At 51.3% G+C, this 27332-nt stretch overlaps 3 protein-coding genes and 1 long non-coding RNA gene across 14 annotated transcripts in view; 2 read left to right on the top strand and 2 right to left on the bottom strand.

Moving 5' to 3' along the window:
- ARAP3 (ArfGAP with RhoGAP domain, ankyrin repeat and PH domain 3) overlaps positions 1-11620 on the top strand; it is a 35468-nt gene extending 23848 nt beyond the window's left edge. For 6 of the 7 annotated variants that reach the window (XM_047865723.1, XM_047865885.1, XM_047866062.1 and 3 more), the window contains 17 exons: positions 90-309; positions 1007-1070; positions 1320-1483; positions 3610-3822; positions 4122-4227; positions 5201-5348; positions 5650-5718; positions 6622-6696; positions 6795-6909; positions 8561-8689; positions 8775-8908; positions 9123-9205; positions 9302-9337; positions 9462-9525; positions 9624-9761; positions 9968-10006; positions 10588-11620. In XM_047865723.1, coding sequence (XP_047721679.1) covers positions 90-309; positions 1007-1070; positions 1320-1483; positions 3610-3822; positions 4122-4227; positions 5201-5348; positions 5650-5718; positions 6622-6696; positions 6795-6909; positions 8561-8689; positions 8775-8908; positions 9123-9205; positions 9302-9337; positions 9462-9525; positions 9624-9761; positions 9968-10006; positions 10588-11070 — 2280 coding nt within the window. In that variant the 3' untranslated portion in view covers positions 11071-11620. The remainder of the gene's footprint in view (positions 1-89; positions 310-1006; positions 1071-1319; positions 1484-3609; positions 3823-4121; positions 4228-5200; positions 5349-5649; positions 5719-6621; positions 6697-6794; positions 6910-8560; positions 8690-8774; positions 8909-9122; positions 9206-9301; positions 9338-9461; positions 9526-9623; positions 9762-9967; positions 10007-10587) is intronic. The other variant, XM_047865975.1, reaches the window with a different exon arrangement.
- Positions 5547-13647, bottom strand: LOC125170456 (uncharacterized). Its single transcript, XR_007154049.1, has 3 exons — positions 13539-13647; positions 13216-13433; positions 5547-5933 (listed from the first exon to the last, which is right to left on the bottom strand). It is a non-coding gene; the product is annotated as an uncharacterized LOC125170456 (long non-coding RNA).
- Positions 13648-13715: 68 nt separating this feature from the next.
- On the top strand, positions 13716-25327 carry FCHSD1 (FCH and double SH3 domains 1). 3 transcript variants are annotated; one of them, XM_047866369.1, is made up of 20 exons: positions 13716-13796; positions 14031-14128; positions 14759-14804; positions 15203-15270; positions 15614-15749; positions 15835-15971; positions 16067-16130; positions 16931-17059; positions 17520-17642; positions 17808-17903; positions 18315-18440; positions 18851-18955; positions 19144-19305; positions 20181-20309; positions 20395-20478; positions 20658-20775; positions 20892-21112; positions 21895-21982; positions 22857-22912; positions 23041-25327. In XM_047866369.1, the coding sequence occupies exons 1-20, from the start codon at positions 13776-13778 to the stop codon at positions 23104-23106; spliced, it is 2073 nt and encodes a 690-aa protein (XP_047722325.1). In that variant the 5' UTR covers positions 13716-13775; the 3' UTR covers positions 23107-25327. The 3 variants fall into 3 exon arrangements, with proteins under 3 accessions (XP_047722325.1, XP_047722240.1, XP_047722410.1); XM_047866284.1 differs by having other exon boundaries at positions 15593-15749; XM_047866454.1 differs by lacking the exons at positions 13716-13796; positions 15614-15749 and having other exon boundaries at positions 14759-15270.
- Positions 23836-27288, bottom strand: RELL2 (RELT like 2). Of its 3 annotated transcripts, none has more exons than XM_047867033.1 (7): positions 26267-27288; positions 25808-25873; positions 25617-25683; positions 24994-25179; positions 24347-24722; positions 24186-24219; positions 23836-23950 (listed from the first exon to the last, which is right to left on the bottom strand). In XM_047867033.1, exons 1-6 carry the CDS (start codon positions 26448-26450, stop codon positions 24187-24189), a joined length of 912 nt encoding a protein of 303 aa, XP_047722989.1. In that variant the 5' UTR covers positions 26451-27288; the 3' UTR covers positions 23836-23950; position 24186. The 3 variants fall into 3 exon arrangements, with proteins under 3 accessions (XP_047722989.1, XP_047722842.1, XP_047722915.1); XM_047866886.1 differs by lacking the exon at positions 23836-23950 and having other exon boundaries at positions 24084-24219; positions 26267-26746; positions 26929-27288; XM_047866959.1 differs by lacking the exon at positions 23836-23950 and having other exon boundaries at positions 24084-24219; positions 26267-26513; positions 26929-27288.
- Positions 27289-27332: the final 44 nt, after the last annotated feature.

The raw sequence follows: 27332 nt of genomic DNA, 5'->3' as shown, positions 1-27332 counted from the left end.
TTTCCCTATCCTTCTCACTCTTATTTCTCTCCACCTGTTATCTCTTTCCCCATCCTCCTTGTTCCCCATGTGTTCCTCTTGACTCACAGTGGTTCTCCCCGCTGAGCTGTCACCAGCTGCTGGGCCCTGGGCTGCTGCGGCTGGGCCGCCTGTGGCTACGCTCTCCCACCCATTCAGCCCTGGCCCCTGGCCTCTGGCTGTCAGGGTTTGGACTTCTTCGTGGTGACCACCTCTTCCTGTGTCCAGCACCGGGCCCTGGCTCTCCAGCCCCTGAGGACATGGTGCATCTGCGGCGGCTACAGGAAATCAGTGAGCAGGGGCGGGGACAGGGATGAAAGGTGGCCATGGGGTAAGGGAGAGTGGACCTTCATCTATTTGGGGATCCCTAGGGGAAACAGCAGAACATAGTGTATTCAGGCACAAGCTTTGGAGTCAGACTGCCCAGATACAGACCTCCACCTCTGTCACTTTCTAGCTGTGTGATCTTGGACAGGTTGCTTAACATTTCTGTGCCTTAGTTTCCTCCTCTTTACAGTGGGCACAATGAAACAGTTGTAGTTTCAAATAAGGCAATGCATGTAAAACACTTATCACAGAGCCTGGTAGGACCTATCTTATAGGTGTTTAATAAATGTTACATGTTATAAATGTTACTGTTACTGTTATTTGGAGTCATTTGCTGGTTGGAGACTGGGAGAGGGGACTGGGTATTCTCACTTCCTCAAAGAGAACAGTATGGGATAATATCAGAGGGCTTTGGAGACAAGAGACCTGAGTCCCAGCTCAGCTTTGCCATTTTATAACAAGTAATGAGACTAGCAGCTTAACCTCTCTGAGCATTAATGTGTCCCCTGTAAAATGGGGATAATAGTATGTAACTTACAGGATTTAATACAGCATTGTTTGTAGGGTTCCTAGTCTGGCACCTACATACCTTAAATACTTAGTAAATATTAGTCACTATGATGAAGACAGTCATGATACTGTCTCATGGTTCTCCTCCCAGGTGTGGTTTCAGCAGCTGACACCCCAGACAAGAAGGAGCATTTGGTCCTGGTGGAAACAGGAAGGTAAATGTTGCCCTTATCCTTGACCCTGGATCCCTCTTTCTAGAGCCCGCCCCGCTCCGCCCTCCACCCTGGTCTGCTGGACCACTACCCACTTTCTCAAATTCCATTGCCTAGTTCAGGGGCTCTGTCTGGGTTGAATTTTGCTGCCCCCTGCTGGTGGCTCTTGGAAGGCTGGGCCTTGTAATCATGGGCCTCTTAGTTTAAAGGACCCTCAGGAGCTGGCTCTGACTCAGGCCTCTTGGGTCTCAGGACCCTGTATCTGCAGGGGGAGGGCCGGCTGGATTTCTCAGCATGGACCACGGCCATTGAGGGGGCCGCTGGCGGGGGCGGCACAGGGCTGCAAGAGCAGCAGATGAGCCGGGGTGACATCCCCATCATCGTGGATGCCTGCATCAGTTTTGTCACCCAGCATGGTGAGTGGGCACTGGCCAATACTGAGCCAGTAGGGGATGGGGTACATAGGAACAGCCAGAAGTTGTGATCTGCCTACAGAAGCTTTGCCTCCAGAGATTGCAGCCTAACAACAACCTGCTGTATGATCCTTGGCAAGCTTCTTTACCTTTCTGAGCCTCAGTTCCCCCATTGGTAGAATGGGGCTACTAACAGTCCTCGTTTTCTAGGATAGTTGTGATAGTAAGAGAACATATGTAAAGCATTTAGCACAGCATCTGGCAGGTAGTAAGTGTTCCAAGGTAGCTGTTAGTGGGCCGTCGGCGTGGAAGGGGAGCAGAGCAGCACTGAAATGTGACTGGAGATGGAGAGCCATAAAGAACAAAGAGGGGGCAGCTGTAAGGCAAGAGCCAAGCTGTGCAGCAAAATCCTTGAAGGTCTGAGCAGATTTATTCTGTGTGGGAGTTTTTCCAGGCATAAAGGCTCAGCTGTGCGAGTGGCTCCCAGAATTCTCTGTGACTTTTTGGCCTCTGCTTTATTCTCCAGCCCAAGGAGACACCAAGTAGAATCTAGCTCCTTGACGAACCCCCTTTAGAAGGCAGGACTCTTTTTTTTTTTAATTTTTTTTAATGTTTATTTATTTTTGACGAGAGAGACAGAACATGAGTGGGGGAGGGGCAGAGATGGAGAGAGACAGAATCTGAAGCAGGCTCCAGGCTCTGAGCTGTCAGCACAGAGCCCAATTTGGGCTCCAACCCATGAACCATGAGATCATGACCTGAGGCAAGGTCAGACACTTAACTGACTGAGCCACCCAGGTGCCCCTAGAAGGCAGGACTCTTGAGAAGGAAACTTCATGGAAAACTAAGGAAGGCAATAAAGGGGGGAAAGGCACATCCATTAACTACAAATAGTTGTGCTTACAACATTGACAGTGGATAGTGAGTGGCTAATGACATTCTCCACACTTTGGTAGTAGCCTCATGCACTGACTTTGCCTGCTCACTAGATCCCATCCTGTTCTCAGTCTTCCTCATGTTCAAAGGAGGGATTAAGTCAGCAGTCCAGTGAAAGCCCTGGAGAAAGAGCATGTGTGCCCATACCCACTCCTCCACAGTTCCTGGACTGCTGCTCTTCATTCAGCAGATGTTTACTGAGCTGCTCCCATTTGCCAGACACTGGACATATAGTGGTGAAAAGGGAAAGTTCTATGATGCTCAGAGACTAGTGGGAGAACTGGGTAATAAGTAAGAAAAATACAGTCAGTTCTCATTATTCATGGTAGTTTTGTTCTATGAAGTTATTGCAAACATTGAATGAATGAATACTAAATTGTTGCCCCAGTGGAAATACAGGGTTGGGTTCCTGGGAAGCTCTGGTCACATTCTCATCAACTGATCCATCAATATGTAACTTTAAGTGTGTTTCTGTTTAAAGATACTTGCTTTAATATGTATTTGTGATCTGTTAACTTTGAATTCACAGCCAGCAGCACTGTAACTCATGCATAAGGAAAGCTTATCTGACACACATATTTTCTCCATAAGGCACATCACAGCCTTCTTGTACTTAGGAACACTAGACAGCACTTTAGCACTTCACTTGGGGGCCATTTCAAATAGTGAAACTACCCAAAGAAAAAAAGCACAAGAATGAAAAAATGTGGTTCTATATATACCATGAAGACTACACTTGTTTACCATATGAGAGCTTAGCTGGGAATGTGTCCAATAGGCAACTCAAATTCATCTCTGCTCTGCGCATGTTCACAAATGACTGGGAAAGTGCCACAAGCACTGGTTTGGGAGTTTCAAATAAATTTTAGCAAGTAGATAAATTCACAATATTGAATCTGAATAGTGAGGATTGACTGTAATATGATTTGAAAGTGCTATTTCAAAACCAAAATAGTGAGTGATGGGGACTCTGTGTAATATCATGGTTAGGGAAGGACCTTCTGAGCAGGAGTACTTGAGCAGGGTCTTGAGAGTCAAGACCATGGAGGCAGACTTCCTCCTCTCTGGCCCATTTACCCCAGTAGCCCTACAGCATGTCAGGGTGGGTGGTGGGGGTAGGTCACAGATACTGGATACCAGGTGGGTGGGTGGGTCTTTGGGCAGTGGTGAGCAGAGATGCTGGCTGTTCTCAGGGCTCCAGCTGGAGGGCATATACCGGAAAGGGGGTGCCCGCGCCCGTAGCCTTCGGCTCCTTGCTGAGTTCCGGCGGGATGCCCGGTCAGTGAAGCTCCGGCCAGGGGAGCACTTCGTGGAGGATGTCACCGATACGCTCAAACGCTTCTTTCGAGAGCTCGATGACCCTGTGACCTGTGCACGGTTGTTGCCCCGCTGGAGGGAGGCTGCTGGTACTCCCAAGGTCCCTAAAAACTCTTCACAGATAGCCAAGGGACAACCAGGAATTCCACCACCCACCCACCCCCCCCCCCCCACCACACACACACCCTTGAATCCCTGAGGCTGTTTTGTGGGATTGGGCAGCCATCCTCCCCAGTACTTCCTCCCCACCCCTCAGGATCACTCAAGGACTCAGCTTAGGTCAAGGTGGGAAGGGGGCAGAGGCACATCCACCCTAGGTTTGTTTCTTCAAAAATCCCTCCACGCTCCCTTCCCAGATCATCTCCACCCCTTCCCCTTTCCATCCCAGAGTTACCACAGAAGAATCAGCGCCTGGAGAAGTACAAAGAAGTGATTGGCTGCCTGCCACAGGTTAACCGCCGCACGCTGGCTACCCTCATTGGGCATCTCTATCGGTCAGTATGGCCAGGACCCCCACAGGCTCCTCACTGACCCTTTATCAGCTCTACCTGCCCCCCACATTCATTCATTCATTCATCCTGTAAACAATTGCTAAGTGAAAGCGTCAGAGCACAAAGGTTCAGAGTGTGGACTTTGAGGTCAGGCAGACCGAAGCTTTACTCTAGTTTTCCACCATTCTAGTGTGTCACCTTGGGTGTTATTTGTACTCTCTGAGCCTCAGTTTCCTCGTTTGTAAAAGGAAGATGGTGTAACGAATAGTATCCACCTCCTAGGTCATGAGAGTTGAAGGAAATAATCCTTCCAAAATCCTAACTATAGCACCTGGCATGTATGTAGTAAGAATTCAAAAACGGTAAGCAATCAATATTATTTTGCTTTATTATTCTATGACAGACAAAGGGTTAGATGTAGGAGACACAAAGAAGAGTAAGTTGCAGATCTATCTTGACCAGTCTCTTGGGGAGACAGGACTTTAAACGATTCTAAGGTGAACACTGGCTGTATTGTACTGATTACTCTATATCACAGGGATGGGCCAACTATGGCCCATGGGCCAAATCCAACCTGTTGCCTGTATTTCTAGATGAAGTTTTGTCCATGAAGTGTAAAGCCACACCCATTCACTTTTATATTGTCTATAACTCTTCTCATACTACAACAGTAGAACTGAGGAATTGCAACAGGGAACGTATGGCCTGCAAGCCTAAAATATTTATTGTCTGTCCCTTTACATAAAAGTGTGCTGCCTCTTCCAATATTTACAATCACCCATTCGTTATCTGTCTCTCCCCTAGACTGGGAGCTCCTTGAGGCCAGTATTGTGTCTTACAGCTGTATCCCAAATGCTTAGCCCAGGGCCTGGCATACTGTAGGAACTCACTAAGTATTTGCTGAATGAATGGATCCATTGACCAACAGGTGAGCACAAGCTGCATCCCTTGTGACCTGTGTCACGCCCTTCTGCAGGGTGCAAAAGTGTGCTGCTATAAACCAAATGTGCACGCGGAACCTGGCCCTGCTGTTTGCACCTAGTGTGTTCCAGACAGATGGGCGGGGGGAACATGAGGTGCGGGTGCTGCAGGAACTCATCGATGGCTACATCTCTGTCTTTAATGTAAGCTCTCTCAACCCCTGACTATAGTCCCTCTTCCTGGATTCTAGATCTTGCTCTCCCCAACAGGACCCCAGCCCAGACCTCTGAAAGCCCTCTGCATCGGGAATCACCTTCCAGAGCCCTGGGCCCCTCTATCCCATAACGTCACTCCAAATGCCCATGCCCCATTAGTTCTTAGCTCTTCTGGCCTCTAATGCTCTCATATAGACCCTCTGGCCTTGTACATCTCTCCCTTCTTCCCTCATTTCCTAGCACCACCCCCCGCCTCCACAATACACACTTCTTTTTGACTCTTCCACAGATTGACTCTGACCAGGTAGCTCAGATTGACTTGGAAGTCAGTCTTATCACCACCTGGAAGGATGTACAGGTAACTTGTCCTGACCTTAGACTCCTGAGTGGGCCAGGAGGGGATATCAAGACAGGAGGGTGGCCTTCTGCTGCTGGACATTGGCCGTCAGCTTTCAGAGAAAGGGGGAAACCAAGGAGGGGAGTGCTTTGGGGAGAGGGGTTTGGTTTAGGATTTACTCCACTTATTCCACCATGAGGATTCTTCATTACACAATGGTGGCGAGTACTTCAGTTCTGCATGTAAAAAAAAATCCAAGGAAGAGTTAGCTAAGTTAGACCAAGTGCTGAGAATAATAGTAATAAATAGGATAACAAACAGCAGAGAACTTATATTCTAAACCCTATGATCTCACTTTAACATCACACAACTCCATGAGGTGTACAGTCCTATTTTTTCAAATAAAGAAACAGAGCGGGGCACCTGGGTGGCTCAGTTGGTTGAGCATCTGACTCAGTTTCAGCTCAGGTCATGAGCTGGCTGTTAGTGAGTTTCAGCCCCGCGTTGAGCTCTGCATTGATGGCGCAGAGCCTGCTTGGGATTCTTTCTCTCTCTGCCTCTCCCCTGCTCTGTCTCTCTCTCAAAATAAATAGACATTAAAAAAATAGTTATAAAAAAGAAGGCCTTGAGGGTCACTTATTCAAAGTCATACTGTAGCGAGTGCCAGAGATGTAACCCAGAGAGTCTGACTCTAAACTTGTCTTTCCATATGTTGTACTGCCTTGGGAAATACCCATGCAGCCTGAAGATGTGGTTCTGCCACTCCTGGGGTTCTCTCTTATAAGGGCCTGAGCCACATTGGGGATGAGGGGTAGGAGGAGACTTTTGTGGGGGGAAGTGCTTATGAGGCAACATAAGGAGTCCTCTGACCTTGATATTTTGGATTCTCTTGTGTCCTCCTGAATACTTTACCCGTCCCCTCAGCTGTCCCAGGCTGGAGACCTCATCATGGAGGTTTATATAGAACAGCAGCTCCCAGACAACTGTGTTACCCTGAAGGTCAGTCCTAAGGGGACAGGTGGGGAGATGGGAGGATTGGGGGAAGCAGGGTCAGTGAACTGACCAGCATGGGTCCCCTGCTCTTGCCATGACCCCAGGTGTCTCCGACACTGACTGCTGAGGAGCTGACTAACCAGGTATTGGAGATGCGGGGGACAGATGCTGGGATGGACTTATGGGTGACGTTTGAAATTCGTGAGCACGGGGAACTTGGTGAGCATGACCATGTGTGTGTGGATGCACATGTGATGGGGGGAGATCAAAGTCACCAGTGCCTTCTTTTACCAAATATAGTGGACATTGTCCTCGTGCATGTGAGGGGACATTCTACACTGTTGACCACTCCCTCTTTCTCAATACTCTCTTCTCTCTTGGCTTTTGTGGACCCCACAAACCCTAGGTTTCCCTTCTGCATCAAAGAAGGCTTTTCTTCCTCCTTTGCCTAGATTCCAAATGTTGGAGGAACCCAGTATTCAACCTGGACCCTTTTCCTTTCTCTATCTACATTCTTCCTTGGATGCCTCATCCATTCCAGTGGCTTTAAGTGCCATTAAAAAGCTGACACCCAAATTTTTATTTCTGGCCCAGATCTTTCCTCTGAGCTCCAGACTCACATATTCAACTGTCTACTGCACACCTCCACTTGTACGTCTCATAAGCATCTCTAATTTAAAATGTGCAAGACTCAACTCAGTTTCCAGACCCCTTCACCTAACAAAAAGCCCCAGCTATTTCCCAGTTTTCCCTAACTCAGTTATCAAGGCTGGGAGTCTTCCCTTTCCTTCAACTTCACACCTAACCCAACCACCTAGTCTTGTTGATTCTATTACAATCTGTCACTTCTCTCCATCTCCACCATTACCACCACCCAAGATGAAGTCACTGCTATCTTTCTTCTCCCAACATTAACCACTAAAATGTAAAGCCCCAGAAAGGGAATAGCTGGCTAGTGTTCCCTTCTTGCCTCCCGATGATCCATTTTCCAGCAGTCAACACGCATTGCAAGCGTAAATCACATCATGCCATTACCTTCCGATGGCTTTCCACTGGACTTAAAATAAAATTCAAATTCCTTATTATGGCCCACAATCCCTGAGCGTCTGGACCTTGCTTATTTCTTGGACTTCATCTCACATAACTCATTCTCTGGGCTTCAGCCATGCTAGCTGTTCTTCAAACACATCTTTCTTGACTCAGGGCCTTTATTCCTGCATTTTGTCATGCCTGCAATTTTCTTCCCCTGATCTTAGCATGGCTTGTTCTTCCCACCCCTTCTGGCCTAAGTCTCATCCTCAAATGCCCCCTTTTTGAAAGGCCTTGCCAGTTAAGTGTCTGACGTCAACTCAAGTCATGATCTCATGGTTCATGAGTTCAAGCCCCTCGTCGGGCTCTGTGCTGACAGCTTGGAGCCTGGAACCTGCTTCAGATTCTGTGTCTCCCTCTCTGCCCCTACCCCACTCACGCTCTGTCTCTATGTGTCTCTGAAAAAAAATAAGTAAATGTTAAAAAACATTTAAAAATTTGAATGGCCTTTCCTGGGCATTACCCTGTCCCAGTGGCTGCCCTCCTCTCTCTCAGCTTCTTATTGTTTCTTTCAAAGCACTAATTGTCTGCAATTCTTTGGTTGACTTAAGGCAGACTTAAGGTCTGCTCCCTCACTGTGCTGTGGGCTTTGTGTTTCGTGCTCATCACTGTATCCCCAGGGCCAGCACAGTGCCTGGCACAGAGTCAGTGCTAAAATAAATACTTGTGGCTGGGTGGCGGATTGGATAAATGAATGTGACTCGTGGGAAAGGAGTTGGGGGCTCCAGGCTGTGGACGGATATTCTGGTTGATTTTCACTCCCACTTTACCCCTTCCTTAGAGCGGCCCCTGCACCCCAAGGAAAGGGTCCTAGAGCAGGCCCTTCAATGGTGCCAGCTCCCAGAGCCCTGCTCAGCCTCCTTGCTCTTGAGAAAAGTCTCCCTGGCCCAGGCCGGCTGCCTCTTCACAGGTGAACCTCCCTCTTCAGTCCAGCATCCCCATCCCCAGGCCTCTCCCCCAGGACCTTCCACCCAGCATTGCCCGTTTGTGCCCAGGTATCCGCCGCGAGAGCCCAAGGGTGGGTCTGTTGCGATGTAGGGAGGAGCCACCCCGCTTACTGGGAAACCGCTTCCAAGAGAGGTTCTTTCTGCTGCGTGGTCGCTGCTTGCTGCTGCTCAAGGAAAAGAAGGTGAGGGAGGCTGGCAGCCCTGTGGGAGGAGCTGTGACTACATCAAGCCTCTCACTCCACAAATCATGTGCTTATCAATCTCATTGCTGCCCTGGTCCTTTGACCTCTGTGACCCTGTGATTGCATAACCCCAATGTTTCCATGACTTCTTGACCCAAATGACTGTGATCCTTCTCTCACCTTTTGACTTCACTGACTGCCCTCTTGTTCTCAGAGCTCTAAACCAGAACGAGAGTGGCCTTTGGAAGGTTCCAAGGTCTACCTGGGCATCCGAAAGAAGTTAAAGCCTCCAACACCGTGAGTGTCCTTCCCCAGCCCACATTTCTAGGGCCTTCCTGCCATCACCTTTCTGGCCTTTCTAATCACCCGTCTCTGTTCTCCTTTGCCTCCTAGGTGGGGCTTCACATTGATACTGGAGAAGATGCACCTGTGAGTACCTGCCAGCCTGGCTCTTCTCTAGCCTAGCCCTGCACCCTGTCCAACCCCTCCCTATCCTCCATCCCTAGAGCTACAATCCCTCCTCTCCAGCTCATTTCCCTCTGATCACCCCCAGCTACCTGTCCTGCAGTGATGAGGATGAGATGTGGGATTGGACCACCAGCATCCTCAAAGCCCAGGTGAGGGGAAGGAGAAAGCTGAGGGCTAGGTCGGAGGTCCCAGCTCTAGTCTTCAGTACCACCCATACCCATTGTGCCAATTCTTCAATTCCCTCCAGCACGATGACCAGCAGCCAGTGGTCTTACGACGCCATTCCTCCTCTGACCTCGCCCGTCAGAAGTTTGGCACTATGCCTTTGCTGCCCATCAGAGGGGATGACAGTGGGGCCACCCTCCTCTCTGCAAATCAGACCTTGGTGAGGTCCCCCAGCCTGCTCCAGTGCCCTCCTGATCCCTGCCTGTGTCCTTGCCACACTGCAGGAGGGGAGTGGTGTGCCTGTCATCCTAGTGCCCCCCCTCTGCCTTCTTTGTGTCCCCACTCCCCACCCTTGCCTCCTGTTGCCAGGCCTCACTGTGTCTCTATGTCTCTCCCTCTCCTCACCCCCATCCCACCTGTGCCCAGCGGCGACTTCACAACCGGAGGACCCTGTCCATGTTCTTTGTGAGTACTGTGCCTGTCTCAGCTGTGTGCCCATCAGCTGTGTGTTCCTCTGTGCTGCCTGAACTGGTGTACCCTCTCTATTTGTTCTGATGCAGGCCATCAGTGTGTGTGTGTGTGTGTGTGTGTGTGTGTGTGTGTGTGTGTGTGTATGAGAGAGAGACAGACAGACAGACAGGCAAACAGACAGAGAGACAGAGAAGGAGACGGACAGTGTATAGTGAGGGACCAGAAGGAATCAGAAAAATAAAGGACGGTAGGATGTGACAAGGAAAAGGGAAGTGGTCATAAGATCTGAGAAAGAGAAGGAAAGTGGTTAAGTGAATGCATTTTAGAGTTAGACCTGGGCTGAAGCCCTAGTTCTTCCATTTACTCACTGTGTGATCTTGGGCAACTTACTTAATCCCTCTGTGCCTCAGTTCACTCACCTGCAGTGTAACCCATTGTACAGAGTTATTTTGGTATCATACATGCAAAGTATTTTGGAGCATCTGGCCCAGAAGAAGAACTCAATAAATGTTAGTGATTAATAATGTAGTAACTCTAACTCCGTGCCTGCTTCATGCCACCTCATTCCCATCCAGCCAATGAAGTCAACCCAGGGGTCTGTGGAGGAGCAAGAGGAACTGGAGGAGCCTGTCTATGAGGAGCCAGTGTATGAGGAAGTGGGAGCCTTCCCTGAACTGACCAAGGACACCTCTACCTCCTTCTCCACCATGAGAGATCAGACAGCCAACCCTGAGACGCCCCTCACCAGCCAGAGGTCCTTTGATCAACCCTTTTTCCCCAAGGCAGGTGCCCCAGGCCCAGAGGAAAGGCCACCAGAGCTCCCTCCAGGCCCCCCTTCAAAGAGCAGCTCCCAGGCACGTGGGTCCCTGGAGGAACAGCTGCTCCAAGAGCTTAACAGCCTCATCCTGAGGAAGGGAGAAACCACCATAGGCCTAGGCAGCCCCTCCCAGCCCTCCAGCCCTCAGTCCCCGAGCCCCAATGGCCTTGTGACACAGACACCTGGCTTCCCCACCCAACCTTCCTCTTCTAGTTCACCCTCCAGCCAGCCCCTCACATGACCCTAAGACCAGAAGTCTGAAAGGGTAGGTAACCAGAAGACCCAAGTTCTCACCATGGCAGACACTGCTGGGAGCCTCCTCTGCTCTGGATGGAAAGACTCTAAAATCCAGTGTGGTGCTATGGAAAGACCACAGGACTCAGGGCTCTGGACTCTCCTGCCCAGAGAGGGTCAGAATGTGGCCCTCACTGAACCTCCACTCATTCTATGTACCATGATGTCACTGAAATAAGGAGAACAGTGAACATCAAACTGTTTCTTAGAGCAGTAAGCCCCACATATTTTTCCTCATCAAGGACAACTCCTTATATATTTGATATGTAGGTGTCCTGTGAGACATTTTGGGTTTGAAAAGAATGGTTTTACTGCATTAAATAAAAAAAAGGATTTGGAAGCCAGAGAGCTGAATGATTTCCAAGTCTATCCTACCCCACCTCCTACATTTGGGAACTACATTGAAGACCTAGAGTCGGGAGATTGATTGGGGTTGAGAGTTGGGGTAAAGAGGAGCCAAAAAAGATGTGTCATTGTTAATAAACCTTGGAACCAAAGGCTACTGATGCTTCATTCATTCATTCATTCATTCGTTCGTTCGTTCATTCATTCAACAAATATGTACTGAGCACCTAACTGGGTGTTAGGTATTCAGTGTGAACAGAACAGATGGGTCCTGCTTTTATGGAGCTTCCAGTGTAGAGGAATAGAAAACATTAAATACACAAACTAATTCAGTGATGTGAAGAAATTAAACCTAAAGTGATGTGTTTGTGGAGATGGCCCTTAGGCTGGGAGGATGGGGAAGGCCTCTGTGATGAGCTGAAACTTAAAGAAGCCAGATAGGGGTGCCTGACTGGCTCAGTCAGTAGAGTACTTCAGATTAATCTCAGGGTTGTGAGTTCAAACCCATGCTGGGCATAGAGTGTACTTAAAGAACAAAACAAACAAACAAACAAAAAAACTAATGGGACTTGATTTGGTGGCACCTGGCTGGCTCAGTCAAAAAAGCATGCAACTCTTGATCTCAGGGTCATGAGTGTGAGCCCCATGTTGGGTGTAGAGATTGCTTAAATAATTAAAAAACTTAAAGAGATGCCTGGGTGGCTCAGTTGGTTAAGTGTCCAACTCTTGATTTTGGCTCAGGTCACAATCTCACAGTTGGTAAGTTCAAGCCCCACATAGGGCTCTGCTCTGACTGCACAGAGTCTGGGATATTTTCTCTCCCTCTTTCTCCGCCCCTCCCCTGTTCTCTCTCTCTCTCTCTCTCTCAAATAAAAAAAACTTTAAAAAAATGTTTTTAATAAATAAAAAATAAAGAAGCCAGACATGTGGAGTACTGGAAGAAGGAGCACTCCAGAAGGAGAGGGAAAGCAGCAGGCATGAAGGCTTTGCAATGGGAAGACTTGGCCTGCTGGGGAAACAGCAAGGAGGCTGGAGTTGCTGAAGCACAGTGAGTGGGGAGCCAGAGAAGTGTATGGGCCGAAAGGGGAAAGATTGGCAGGGGCCCAATAATGCACAGCCTTGCAGGCCATGCTAGGGTGTTTGGATTTTATTCTAAAGCAAATGAGAAGTTTTAACGAAGAGAGTGATAGGATCTCATTTTCTTTTTTAAAAAAAGATAAATCACTGGCTATTTTGTGAACAATGGGTTATGGAGGGAGTTGGGGGTGGGGAGAGAGTGAAAGACCAGATATTAGACAGAAAACTGATTATGGGGCTTGGACTAGGTTGGTGGCTTTGGGAATTGAACGAAGGTGATCAATAAGAGATCTTTTAGAAATAGAACCTATAGAACTTGCTAACGGATGGAATGTGGGGGTATGAGAAAAGGGCAGACTGACTCTGGGTTTCAGACTTTCCTAACTGGATGGAAAGAGGTGCCCTTTGGTATTTTATCTGGGGAAGATAACTTGGGAAGGGTCAGGGAGAAGGAGCAGTTTTAAAGATTTGAGGTATCTATTAGATATACAAGTGCTGGTGTCAGTGGTCTGTTGGAAATGTGAATTTGGGGCCACAGGACTGCAGTGCAGAACCTGAAAAGTAGGCCCTAACGGTGAGAGGGGCCTTCTGGGACGCAAGGCCCCACACCCATCTCCCCGCTTATATCCACTCAAAAGTACCATTTAGCTTCCATTGGCCCCAGACACACCTGTTTTCCTCTGGGACTGGTTTCTTCCCGGCTCCAGGCAATTTTCTCACCACTCACGCTGGCTTTTCCAGTTCTCTGGGAATTTGGGAAAGGTCTGAGAACAGTCCTGTTTCCCTTGTCAAAATCATCTTTGCTCAGGCATCCAGTGACTCAGTTTCCCTGGTCACAAACTGAGTTCCTCCTTGCCACACATCACCCTTCGCGCCATCACCGGAGATCTGCATATGTAAATGAATGATTAGAAATAATTAAGAGCTGAGTCAGTGGCTCTACTAGAAACAGAACCCAGGCGTCTTGACTCAGAAACTTAAGAGTTTCCCTACCGCGCAGCAGACGCGGCGTCCACTCGGCGGCTCCGACCCTTTCCGGAGTTTTAGCAGTAGTAACAGAAGTTGATCCGGTTTCTTCTCGGCACCTTCGCGCTTCGCAGCACTGCGCGAAGTCGGACGAGGCGTGGGCGGGACGGGGGCGGAGCTGAGCCAGGTCCGGGGCGGGGCTTTGTCGTGGGCGGGGCTTCCTCGAGTTCCGGAGTCGAGTCTCTCGCCTTGGCCGGATCGGAGATGCAGCCGCCGCCCCGAAAAGTGAGCTTGGCCTGGGAATGGGGACTCCTGGTGGGCTGGCGGAATGGTGGGAGTTAAGGGGCTCCGGAACCGCAGTGGGGGACAAGGAGTTGTAAGGGTTCAGGGCCTAACCCAGAAGTAACCCAGGAAACAGCCCAGCCCCTCCCCGGTCCCGCCCCCTCACCGCTCCCTGCGCGGAGTGTTTTTGCCAGGTCTCAGGCACTGGGGGTCTTCATCCTCTTCTTACCCTCACAGGTGAAGCCGGCTCAGGAGGTGAAGCTTCGCTTCCTGGAGCAGCTGAGCATCCTTCAGACCCGGCAGCAGAGGGAGGCAGATTTACTGGAGGACATCAGGTAGCTTCTGATCCCCTCCACGTACCCCCCCCCCCCCCCCCCACCTTCGCCGTCGCGCGCCCCGCCTCTCCTCAAACCTACATCCGTCGGATCTGGGCCGGGGAGGGGAGGCAGAGGGTGAAGAGTTCTCCACCCTGCCCATTACTGGCCCTCACTTTCGGCCTCCCTCTCCAGATACCAGATAGGACTTATCCTTCTTCCCACCCCAACACACAGAAACACGCACGTACCCTCCCTGAAACCCCTTGACCCCATACCACTCCCTCCACCACACAATCAAGCTTAGAGCAGAATCTTACCTCCCTCTTCCAGACCTGTTGGAAGGCTGGAGGACAATGTATTCAGGCCCCCATCAGTCCTCACGTCTGAGCCCACTGATGGTTCTCCGGGGGGGGGGGGGGGGGGGGGCAGGGAGGATCCTGCTGATGCTCTGAGCAATGAGGTGAGGTTGTTCTGGGTTGCAGCTGCCTGAGGTGATCTCAAGGACTCTCTCTTAAGTCTCATTTGCTCCTGGTATACTCACACTCTAGGCCTGGCCCCACTCTTCCTCCTGCCCAGGCTGAGGAGAGGATTGAGGGTGGGAGAACAGGACTAAACTGTAACACCACCCTGCTCCATTTATCTCCACAGGTCCTACAGCAAGCAGAGGGCAGCCATTGAACGGGAGTATGGGCAGGTATGGAACTCCTTTCTCTGGACTTTGTCTTTTGTTCTAGCCTCCTTTAAACCACCAGCATTGTCTCTCCACACATTCTTCTGTTCTGGTCAAGAGCAAAGGCCTAAACAGAGGGGTGTCAAATCTTTCTTGTGCTACTTGTTGGCTGTGTGACCTTGGACAAAGTACTTAGCCTTTCTTGGCCTTGACATCTTTCTCTGTACAATGGAAATAATAATTGTACCTTCACGTGGGGTTGTTGTAAGGATGGGATAGGTTAATGCATGTAAAGCACTTAGCAAAGTAAGTAGCACATAATATGCATCTGATGAATGGCGTTAGTATACTCTGATCCCATATTTTCCCAGTTGGTGAGAATCTTTGAGAGGTAACTGGGTCTATGATGACTTTCCCACCAGGCACTTCAGAAACTGGCTGGGCCATTCCTGAAGAGGGAAGGGCACCGGAGTGGGGAGATGGACAGCAGGTGGGTCCCATGGAGGTAGGGAGGTCAGGAGACCTAGAAGAGATGAGGAGCTCAGTCTCAGGAATCTATGGGAATAAAGAGTCAGTGAGGGGGGAGGGCACGTGAGCTGTAGGTAGAGCTGACACAGCAGCCAGAGAGGAGCTGACCCAGCAAGGACACTGTGGGTGCGGGCAGAGGGCATGAGTGATCCTTGTGGCTGAGCTAATGGGCTGATCGATTGATAGGCTCCCAGACAAGGGGGATGGGAAAGCACTCTGTCTCTTATGGTGTTGGGGTTGGGGGGGTCTCATGAAGCTTTGGAGTGCTCTCCTCCTCAACACAGACCTTCTATGGGGAGAGGCAGGATGGTGTTTGGTGCCTGGCGCTGCCTGCTGGATGCCACCGTGGCTGGGGGCCAAGCCCGGCTCCAGGCATCTGACCGATACCGTGACCTGGCAGGGGGCACAGGGCGGAGTGCCAAGGAGCAGGTGCTTAGGAAGGTATGTCTATGTGGATGGGATGAAGGAAGGGCTGGCTCAGGGCTGGGGTGATCCAGGTCAGGACTCTGTGTGTCCATGCCCCTAGGGAGCAGAGAACCTCCAGAGGGCACAAGCTGAGGTGCTGCAGTCTGTCCGGGAGCTGAGCCGAAGTCGGAAGCTGTATGGGCAGCGGGAACGTGTGTGGGCCTTGGCACAGGAGAAGGCGGCTGATGTCCAGGCTAGGTGGGGTCGTGTGGGGTTGGAAAGCCTGGCAGGAGGAGGGGATCCAAGGCATGACAGCCAGGCCTAAACTCGACTCCTCTTCCTTGCCTGCACAGACTGAACCGAAGTGACCATGGGCTCTTCCACACTCGAACCAGTCTCCAGAAACTCAGCACCAAGGTTTGGGGGATGTGGATATGAGGGAGGGCAGGAAGGAGGTGGGCAGAGTAGTCTCGTGGTTTGGAAGCCAAGGGCATAAATCTGAGAGACTGGGACGAATCCAGGCTTCCCTACACCTTCAGTCCTTGACCTTGGTTAACCTGATCTCTCTGAATCTCATTTTCTTCATCTGTAACACGGAAATAGTGCATTTCTTTTTATTCCTTTACTGTGCATTTATTGAGGATTCTATGGAGTTCCTGCCTTCAGAGTCTGGTGAATGCCAGACAGATAGTAAATAAACAAATAATCAGACTAAGTGAAAACAAAACAAGGTGCTATGATAAAGGGTAACAGGGTGTAATTTAGAGAGAAAGCTTCTCTGAATACATGGCCTGTCAAGAAGGAGCCAGCCATGCAAAGATCTAGGGGTGGAACATTCCAGGGAGAGGAAATGGTGAGTTCAGGGGCTTTGAGATGGCAATAGCTTTGTGGGCTTGAGGAACCAAAAGAAGACTAGTGTGGCTGGAGTACTGTGAGCAAGGGGACAAGTACTGTGCAAACAGGTCAGAGAGGTCGCAGGAGCAGCTCACATGAAACCTGGTAAACCACAGTAAGGAGCAGTTGGGATTTTATTTTAAATGAACCCAGACACCACCAGTGCATCTTGAGCACGAGTTGTGAGTGTACAAAAGTTTTAGTGTAGCACCAGGTATATAGTAAGCACTCAATAATGTGAGAATCCATTCTGGATATGGATTGGCCTTGGAAGGACCCCAAGGGTCTAGCGGTCCCTGTTGACATGTATTTTCTCTTCCCAGTTGTCTGCCCAATCAGCCCAGTACTCCCAGCAGCTGAGAACAGCCCGCAACGAGTACCTGCTTAACCTGGTGGCCACCAATGCCCACCTTGACCACTACTACCAGGAGGAATTGCCAGCCCTGCTCAAGGCCAGTCCCAGCCCAGATACCCCTGCCTCTCAGCAGAGGGTGGCAGTGTGTGGGAGGGCCTGTCCTTTCTTCCCACCACCACCAGACTAGGTGGTGTTAGGGACCTAGCCTGCTTTGAGTGGGTAGAAGATAGATCCTCTGGTTCTGGTTCTAGTTCTAGCTGACTGCATGACATTGTGCAGAACACTTAACCCCTCTGAACCCCTCATCAGGGATAACTTCTGCTCTGCCTACTTTATAGACTAATGGGGCTCAGAGGAGAGAATAGATGTGAAAATGCTTTTTAAACTGTTAAGGTCTATGCATAGGTGAGGGCCTATTATTAGAAGCAGCAATAATGTCTCATTCCTTCCCTCTTTCCAATTCCTCATGCCCATACCAATCTAAACCTGGGCAGAGAGCCTACTTTGCAGTAGATGCTGGGGGAAGGGTAGTGTCATTATCTCAGGGTTCTCTCTAGGCCCTGGTCAGCGAGCTGTTGGAACACTTGAGGGACCCCCTGACCTTGCTAAGCCACACTGAGCTGGAAGCTGCAGAGATGGCCCTGGAGCATGCCCGCCATGGAGCACAGGCAACCTCCCAGGTGAGGGCTGTGCCCTGTAAGACCTCCCCAGAGATCCCCTTTACCCTGCTCTTTCAGTACAGACCACCCACTGCATTATCTGCCTTCTTTCTTCCAAGAGGGGCTGGGGACAGGCTTAGAGAGGTAACCAGTGAGTGCCTACTTTGACCTTTTACAACCCCCCAGGTAAGCTGGGAGCAAGATTTGAAGCTTTTTCTTCAGGAGCCTGGAGTATTTTCGCCCACACCCCCTCAGGAGTTTCAGCCTGCAGGGACTGATCAGGTGAGACCACTGTTCATTGGAACCAAACCACATATAAAGGGGACTGTGGTTTAGGCTTCCTCCCTCATCATCCTTGTCCTGATAATGACTTGGTGACTGTTATGTGGCTTCAGAACTCTAGTTCACCTCCTTCCCACCAGGACACAAATAAACATATTTTATTCCACCTTTCCGGTCCTTGACTGCACTATCCTCATCGTTCTATCTCTATCCCTCAACCCACATCCCATTTTGGGGACTCTCTGTGTCTCTGTGTCCACAGGAAGGCACACCTGTGCCTATATACATAGGTGTGTGCCCTCACCTCTTTGTCCCTGGAGGTCAGGACAGAAAGAAGAAAAAAGGAGGAGACTGTAGTGAAGGAGCAATATCAGGTCCTCCTCACAGCACCTGTGTTCATTGTTCATGCAGGTGTGTGCCTTGGAGCTGGAGGGGGACGCAGGAGGCATGGCTGGGGACAGTAGCCTGGAGAAAGAGGTTCAGCGCTGGACGAGCCGAGCCGCCCGAGACTACAAGATCCAGAACCATGGGCATCGGGTGAGGTGGGGGGGGTGCAGGTATCATGGGTGGGCAGGAAGAGCTGAGAGATGGGAACCCTGGAATCAATGGGAATGTCATAGGGCTGCAGGCAGGAGGGGAGGGAAAGGTATATTAAGCCAACAGTGTGGCACAGTAGTTAAGAGCACTGGTTTTGGAGTTAGACCCACCTGGGTTCAAATCCTGCTCTCTTGTTTCCTAGTTATATAACCCAGAGTGAGGGAGTGACTTAACCAACCTCTCTGGACCTCAGTTTCCTTATTATTAGAGTGGGGTTAATAATAATAGTCACCTCATAGGGAAAATTAAATGACATAATACATGTGAAGCAAGTAGCAAAGTGCCATGTCCATAGTAAGTTGTCTCCCGTAGTATTTCTACCCACCCCTGTCCTCTGCCTTCCCAACCAGGTGCTGCAGCGGCTGGAGCAGAGGCGACAGCAGGCTCCAGAGCGGGAGGCTCCAGGCATAGAACAGCGGCTGCAGGAAGTGAGGGAGAGCATTCGGCGGGCACAGGTGAGATGTAGCCCTGTGGCTAGGGCCACTGCGATCCTACCCCCTTACACAACACTCTCCTCCACTCTCTCTGGATGGTGGGGAGTGGGTGGCAGGAGGTAGAAGGTGGACAAACTTGGGGAGGCTCCACCCACCTCCCAAAGGCAGGCCCAGCCATAGCCTTGATTGATCTCTCTTCCTAATGCCAGGTGAGCCAGGTGAAGGGGGCTGCTCGGCTGGCCCTGCTACAAGGAGCTGGCCTAGATGTGCAGCGCTGGCTGAAACCAGCCATGACCCAGGCCCAGGATGAGGTGGAGCAGGAGCGACGGCTCAGTGAGGCCCGACTGTCCCAGAGGGACCTGTCTCCTACGGTGAGCACCCTTCGCTGCGTACGCATACACACCCAGGAAGGTAAAGGGTAGAACTCCCCAGTGGAGGGAAGACCCTGTAAAATGGGGATCATGACCGTACCTAAGTCAAAGAGGTTGTTGTGAGGCATGAATGAAATAAGTATAATTTTTTGCATGGTTTGTAGCATAGAGTGTCAGTGAACTTTTGTCATGAGTACAGTAAAACGTTGGTTTGCGAGCATAATTCGTTCCGGAAACGTGCTTGTAATCCAAAACACTTGTATATCAAAGTGAATTTCAAGAACCATTGGCTCAGTTGTGATCATGTGACATTCAGCATCACATAATACTCATATCGCAAGACAACGCTCATTTATCAAGTTAAAATATATTAGAAATATTTGCTCTTCGTGCAGAACACTCACAGAACAAGTTAATCACAATCTAAGGTTTTACTTGTATAGGATGGTGGTTATGAACTAAGCTCTAAGTACAGATTATAAGTGGTTCGAATACCAGCCACTCTACTTATTAGCTGTGTGACCTTAGAAAGTGACCTAACCTTTCTGAGCCTCAGTTTCCTCCCAAGTAAAACGAGGTTTTCAGTTATGCAAAATATCACTGGGTCATTATGGAGATAAAATGAGGTGATATACATAAGATGTTTGGTGTTGTACCTGGCACAGACTAAGCACTCAGGACTATTTCTGTGGTGGTTGGTGTTACCCTGCTTGTTGATTTTGCTTTTGATACATGGTGAACAGATGGGGGGGGGGGTGCCACCTTGGGGAATGATCTGCCAGTGTTCTTTAAGAATAGAGTGGAGGAGTGGGAGATGAAATGGGTGCTTGAGAGTGTGGGGCCCCCCTATGATGTCTGTTGTCTGCCCCCTCCAGGCTGAGGATGCTGAGCTCTCGGACTTTGAGGAATGTGAGGAGACAGGGGAGCTCTTTGAGGAGCCTGCCCCCACAGCCTTGGCCACTAGGCCCCTTCCCTGCCCTGCACATGTGGTGTTTGGCTATCAGGTATCAGGTGGGCATGGGGGTGGTGACCTCCGACAGGTGGGGATGGGAGACAGCCAAGTCCTGAATCCTTCCTTGTGGGGCACAGGCAGGGCGTGAGGATGAGCTGACCATCACAGAGGGCGAGTGGCTGGAGGTCATAGAAGAGGGAGATGCTGATGAATGGGTCAAGGTGGGTATGGACCTTAGATCCTGATCCTGGTGGTGGGCAGGTGGGGAGGGTGCAGTGGGAAGGTCTTCTCTATGGCTTGCAAGGATCCAGCCAGACAAAGCTAGAAGCCTAAGGAGGAGGGCTAGGGCTATGGGCTGCTGAGGCAAGTCTGCTATCTGTTCACATTGCTGGGTGAACAGGCTCGAAACCAGCACGGCGAGGTAGGCTTTGTCCCTGAGCGGTATCTCAACTTCCCGGACCTCTCCTTCCCTGAGAGTGGCCATGACAGCGACAACCCCTCAGGGGCAGAGCCCACAGGTGAGAATGGGAAATTCTGGGTCTGGGGAGCTAGTGTTTGTGGCCCTGGGATATCATAGTCCTGAGGGCACTACCGTCCATCAACTCCCCTCAGCATCTCTCCTGGGCTTCTGCAGCTTTCCTGGCCCGTGCCCTATACAGCTACACGGGACAGAGTGCAGAGGAACTGAGCTTCCCCGAGGGGGCACTTATCCGCCTGCTGCCCAGGGCCCAGGATGGAGTGGATGACGGCTTCTGGAGGGGAGAATTTGGAGGCCATGTTGGGGTCTTCCCCTCCCTGCTAGTGGAGGAGCTTCTTGGCCCCCCAGGGCCCCATGAACTCTCAGACCCTGAACAGGTGAGGCTTTCTTCTCCCTGGATCCCCAGACACCTCTGGGTTGACCCTCCCACTCCAGTGAGGCCCCATATTCATCTTAATGCCACCTCCCTTCTCCGGGTTTACCTCCTATAGTGGCTTGGGTCTCCCAAAGGAGTTTGGCTGGGCAGAGAAGAAGGAAACCCAAACTGTCTTCATTAGAGTTTGATAGTCTTACTTCACTGCTAGGTACATCTGAGTTCATTCCTACTGCATTACCTTGGGCAGTGATATAACCTCTGTGCTTTTGTCTTCACATGTAAAACAGGGTAATAATACCTGTGTCAGCAGCCCACTTGTCATGATTAGAGATAATGGAGGTAAAGCCCCTAGCACAGTGACCCACAGGAGGTTCTTTAATATATGGTACCTGTTGTTACAAGGAAAAGCCTTGGCGTGGTAGTCAGGAGACCAGTTCTAGTTGGGACTTGACCACTAACTGGCTCCATGCTTTTGGATAGATAGCTTAATCTGAGTCTGACCTCTAACATAGAAAACATAAAAATCCCTACTTCATGGGATGGTGGTGAGGAATGAATTAATTAGTGTATATGAAGTGTCAGCAGAGTGTCTGGGATATAGTTAAGTGTCAGTACATATTGGTTATTGAAGTGTATTACAGCTAAGCCCCCACCTGGATATAAGCATTTGGTGGCTCTCCAAATTGAGAAGTGATGGGACAGGCATTGAAGACAAGGTGAGAGAAAAAGTTAATGAAACTTTCCCATATGCCAAGAATAACTCTGTGTGCCCCTTCTTCCCAGATGCTGCCGTCCCCTTCTCCTCCCAGCTTCTCACCTCCTGTGCCCACCTGTGCCTTGGATGGAGCCCCTGCACCTGTGCTGCCTGTGGGTGAGTAGAGGGCATTGGAGGCCCTGGGAGTGGAAGAGACAGGAAGAAGGAGCAAGGTTATACTTGACTTCTCTGCCTGCCCTCAGGAACCTCCTCCCTCAGGCTTACAGAAGCATGATGGGGAGAAGAACTTGGGCTTTGGAGGCAGGTGCATTGTTCAGACTTTGCCTGTGACTTGCCAATGTGTGGTTTCAGGAGTTATGTGTAACCTGCCTGGGCCTTTACAGAGTGAAGAGAAATGTCCCTACTTCACTGAGTTCTTGTGAGAGTTAGAAAGATGGGCCTAGCATTGTGTCTGGCACATAACACTCATGCACTTGGTAGCTGTTTTCTCATGATTATTATTTGACAAATTAGCCAGCTTCTCCCAGTGTTTTCCCAGTATGCATTCTCTGCCTCTAATGTTCTTGAATCCTACAAACGTCTTAGTGTGTATCATCATTTTCTTTCTTGGAATGTCTACCTTTTCTAAAACCTTCTGGAACTTCTATTTTCTTCATGGAGCTTCCCTCCTTGATTCCAGAGATCCCTGTGAGCATATTCTGTACCTCCTATACCTGTAGTTCACTTGGAATGATTTAGCATTTATTCATTTTGTTTGTTGGTTTTTCACTCTTAGGTTCCTGGCATGGCCATTGGGAGTGGGAGTGCTGTGAATTCCATCTTCCCCTCTCTGGTACCTTGCACAGGGGCTGATTATACAGCAGGTGCCAAATAAATGTTGAGGATGGATGTAATGATGTATTTTATGGCTCCGATTAGTGACTATTCATTAATGCAACAAATACTTAGAGAGTACCACTGTCGTAAATGCTGGAGATGCAGCAGTGAACAAAATAAAGCCTGAAGACTGACTTGTGGTTCTTGTTTGCAGACCAAGACCTGGAATGTCCTGGACCCCTGGACATGATGGCACCTCGACTCAGGCCGGTAAGGGCCCCTCCCCTGGAGGAGATTGTGTCATTCCAACTTGTCCTATTTTGTCTAGGGGTTTGACGAAATGAACAGGGATATCCCCAACGGACACTTCTGGAGCACTGACTGTGTGTTCCCTACAGATGCGTCCACCACCTCCCCCACCAGCTAAAGCCCCGGATCCTGGCCACCCAGATCCTCTCACCTGAAGCCAGGGGACTGCTGTTCCCCAGTGATGCTGCTGTCCCTATTTCCATGATGTCAGAGACCACCCCCTCAATGATCTGAAGTGACCAAGCCAAAAGCTGGAGTCTCCCCCATCTCTACTCTCACCTCCAGGAATAGAAACTTTTCTTCTCCCCCTTTTCGGAGGTTGGAACTCACTCCCCTCCTGATTGTCCTCCTGTTATTTCTAGGGCTGGAACTCCCCCTTTTTCTTCTGCCACCACCCCATCTCTAAGTGGGTTAAATATCTAGAAATCTGTGGGGCTGGAACCAATTCTCCAAAGTCTTGAGTGGCTCCAGCCCATCTGTGTCTCCACCCTGGCTCTGTGACCCACCCCACTCCAGATGCCATGGCCACTGGGTTTGGGGGCTGGAACAGGGGCAAGCCTGTCAAAAGGAGCTGGAGCCAGTATGCAAAACAGCTGTAATGGTCTGAGCGGATTTATTGACAGTGAATAAAGGGCACTAAGCCCAAGCCAGGGCCTGGGCCTCTTGTGCCAAGAGGGCAGGGGGCCTATGGTGCTATTGCTTTAGGGGCCCACCAAGGGCAGGGGCCTGCTCCCAGCTGCCACGCTCTAGCAAATGGAGCGAGGTGACGGGGAAGGGGTCAGGCGGCCTGTTGGCAGGCAGGGGAAGTGAAAGAGACTGAGGGATAGGGGTGGGGAGACTTCTCCTGAGGTCCCCCAGACTGAGACCATGCAACTCCAGATGGAAGTAGAGCTGGTTCCTCAGCTGAGGGCAGAGCTGTCCAGTGGAAAGGAGGGCCTTCATGCCCACCCACCCCCGGCCCTGCCAGCCGGTAGTCCATCAGTACATTGAAGAAGGAGGCTTGGAGGAGAGGAAGGGTAACAGTGTTTCTTCCTATTCAAGCTGTGTCTCAGCTTTTACCCAGGGGCTACAGGACCTTCCCTACCTCCTGGGGCACATGCCCACTCCCCACCACTAAACCAAAGAATGTATAGCAAAGGCCAAGCCCAGGAGTGCAGAGAGCCAATGGGCTTAGGTAGTTTAAGTAGAGAGTGGGAGGATGAGATTATCTGACTTGGGGCCCAGGCAGACTCACCTCACACACCCCCTGCTCCTCGTGGTGCAGACACCTGTGAGAGAGAAGTGGTCAACAATGGAAGAACAGGATGTGGGTCATATCAGGGCCACCTCCCCTTCAATCCAGGGTAGGAGGCAATAAGAGCTGAGCCCACCATAGCCCTGCCCATGTCTTCATACCTGGTGATCTGTGGTGTCCAGTTTGCTTGGCTGTCCAATTGCCTCTCGACTGGCCAGTCCTGGGCTTGGGACCTTCCCTCCAGCCCCTAGCACTGACTCTGCAGAGGCTCTAGGGTTGCCCTCAAGTGTACAAGGGACTAAGCTACTGTCCCTGAGTCCTCCATTCTGCACCAAGGGACTGGCGAGGGCCAGGGGCTGTGGCCTCTCAGGGGGCAGGCTCTCAATGGCAGGTGTCCCTGCCCTGGGATGCCCTCCCCCAGACCCCTGACTACCCACTATGTCCTGCCCTCCACCAGACCCCCAGCTCCTGTCTGTGGGAGAGCCATCACGATGCTCATGTAGTCCATAGCGCTTCTCTATGTGTGTCACCCGGAACCTGGGAAGGGAGAGAACACTGGGGCTTAGGACCATAATTCAGAGGCTGCTCAGCTTCCCTTTAGCCAGGGACATCCTGGGTTTCATGGCCACTTCCTTCTGGCCTAGGGCAGGGGAGACCTCCCCCAGATGGTGGGGCATACTGTGTAGCCTGACTCCTGCTGTAGTTCACAGTCTAGGAGAACAGAGCTGGGGACCACCTTTGGAATGAGGTGCCTGATCATTGGGGCTCCCACCTCAAACTCCCTTTCCCTGGGGCTTTCTATCCCCACCTGCCCACAGAGAACACAGTGGTCTCCCCAGGCCGGGGGCGGCTCTTTCCTTCCTTGGAGCGTCCCTGACGGACAAGTGGGGGCCTCTTGTTGCGGCTACAGTGGATGCAAGGGGCAGCAGACCCCAGATGCACTGTGTGATGATGGGAGGGGGTTCCGTCCTGCAGGCTGGAGGTAGCATCCACGCTGGACAATAGGGAAGAGGGGAGCAGGAGTGACATTACCATTTCCTTTCCTCTTCCATTTGCTCCTGTCCTTCTCGCTTCTTAAAACATCAGATGCCTCACCTTCCCCAGGCCCCAACACTATTGTATTTATCTAATAAACGCAATATTAAGACGTTAATGATCATGTGTTCTCCCTCCCAGGGTTGTTTGCTGAAAGCGGGCAATGTTTAACCCAAAAGAGTGGAACAAGGGATAAAGGTTAGGCTTGATGACATCCAGATGGAAGTATAATTTGAAGGAACTCAGATTCCTACAAAACTTCTTTCTTCCTATAGGTTAGCCACCTTTGCGTTCCCCCCACCCCAAACATGCGAAGACACTGGGAAAGGATTGTGCTGGAGGAGAGGGTACTCTCCAAGGCAAGCTAAGTCATGCTGGCCCTTGTTTCCAGCTCACCTGGACAGCTGCACTGTCCCTTCTCCTTCACTGTCCCCCAGCATCTCCTTCAAGGCCTCAGCATTGGCTGAGAGGAGAAGGAAAAGAGGGAGTCAGTGGAGGTGGAGGTCAGGGCAAGAGAAAATTGAGTGGGGACTGGGTTGGGGGGTGGGTTGCGGGGCAGGGAGAGCAAAGGGCCAGACTACACCCACCTTCATTTTGGATGATGCAGCGAACAATCCTCTCTACTGTGTCCTCATTCATGTCATCGTCCTCAGCTGAAGCATGAGAGGTTGGCAAGGAAGCAGGAAATGAGTCAGCTTTGCGTGGACATTACCTGGTGGCTTCTGTGGCTTATTGCTCAAGATCTATCCTTTTGTTTGCCATCATGCTGCATGTTAGCATTTCAGGGGTCAGGGCAGTAAAGATGGGAAAGGTAAGTGGGAGCCCAAGACTACCAACAGTGAGCCCTTCCCACCCATCCTGCCTTTTCTAGCCTTGCTTTTAGGATGGTGTCATCCCACTTGCAGACTCAAGAAAGCATCATTAAGCCTCCCTGAAGGCATGGTAAGGGTTTGGCCTGGGTCTCTTGGCCAGGAAGGCAGAAAGAGGTGTGGGGTGAAGGGTATGGGAGAAAGGTGACTGAGCCAGGTTCTAGGCTCCTCACTCACGGGGCTGGAGCTGGGCATCGTCAGGCTCCGAGCCCCTCGACGTGCGGCAGCGGTAGCCCTTCTTCTTGAGCACGTGGCAGATCATGAAGCCTACGAGGCCCATGAGGAAGAAGACCAGCACAAGCAGGAAGAGCATGTACAGCCCATGTTGGGGCGGTTCCAGGTCAGGCTGTGGTTCCGACATGAGGCCCTGGGGGGCGAGCGCGGGCCAGGGCGCCTCCTGGGGTTAGGGGGCTGCAGCTAGGGACTGGGGGAGGGATAGGAATTCGGTCCTCAGGATCCGAAACTGACAAGCCTCGGAGGTCCGGCCCCACCCCCCTACCCAACCAAGGAGCTGTCCGTGTCAGGGGTGCTGGTCCGGGGCCGGGGTGCCAGACGGCGGATGCGCAAGCCCTCTTCCGCGACCCTGATCCTGCTTCCCCGACGCCCAGAGCGTTCCCCTTTCCAGCTTGTCCTGCGCTTCCGTCCCTCCCAAGGACACTGCAGAGCGAGATGGGACGGAATTCTCAGGCGGTCGGCTTAAGAATCGCGCCTGAGTCAGCGTCCGCACCTCCTCCGCGCTGGCCTGAGCCAGGCCTCTGCAGCCCCCTCCCCTGCGGGTATTCCGCACAATGCCACCCCTTTGGGTTCCTCCCATCCAGGCCACCTGGCCCACTCGGTACCGGTGGTTTGGTTCTGGCTCCGGCTCCAGCTCGGGTTCCTGCTCCAGGGGCGTCCTAGTCCGGCTCAGGGCCCCCGACGCCCTCCCGGCGCTCATCCCTTGCTTCCTCCCCCTCCCCCCTTCGCCGCCTCACCGGCTCCGGGCTGCGGCTGCAGATACCGGTGCCGCGGCAGGCGGGGGGAGGGAAGGATGAAGAGGGATGCGGGCTGGTTGGGAGCGGCGGCAGGCTTCGGACAACTCCGACTGTGGGAAGGGGAAGGAGATGGGGGTGGGGGCGCTGCCGCAGCCTCCCTAGGTTCCCAAATGCCTTCGCCAGTCGCCAGCCCAGGACCAGGGGGCGGAGCGCAGGTGTGCGGGGCGGAGAGCTAGAGCCTTGCGCGCTTGTGAGCGCAAGTGTGGTGCGCG

This window comes from Prionailurus viverrinus, chromosome A1, assembly GCF_022837055.1.
Source record: "Prionailurus viverrinus isolate Anna chromosome A1, UM_Priviv_1.0, whole genome shotgun sequence".
In the NCBI taxonomy this organism is placed as follows: domain Eukaryota; kingdom Metazoa; phylum Chordata; class Mammalia; order Carnivora; family Felidae; genus Prionailurus; species Prionailurus viverrinus.
This window is presented reverse-complemented; position numbering and strand designations above follow the sequence as displayed.

Coding starts and splice junctions, on each gene's coding strand:
- FCHSD1 (XM_047866284.1), top strand. CDS start 13,776: ATGCAGCCGCCGCCCCGAAAA. Junction 15,271..15,592: donor AGTGGGGAGATGGACAGCAG/GTGGGTCCCATG, acceptor TCCTCAACACAG/ACCTTCTATGGGGAGAGGCA. Junction 17,643..17,807: donor GAGCACAGGCAACCTCCCAG/GTGAGGGCTGTG, acceptor ACAACCCCCCAG/GTAAGCTGGGAGCAAGATTT.
- RELL2 (XM_047867033.1), bottom strand. CDS start 26,450: ATGTCGGAACCACAGCCTGACCTGGAACCGCCCCAACATGGGCTGTAC. Junction 25,684..25,807: donor CTGCATCATCCAAAATGAAG/GTGGGTGTAGTC, acceptor TTCTCCTCTCAG/CCAATGCTGAGGCCTTGAAG. Junction 25,180..25,616: donor GGGACAGTGCAGCTGTCCAG/GTGAGCTGGAAA, acceptor CCTATTGTCCAG/CGTGGATGCTACCTCCAGCC.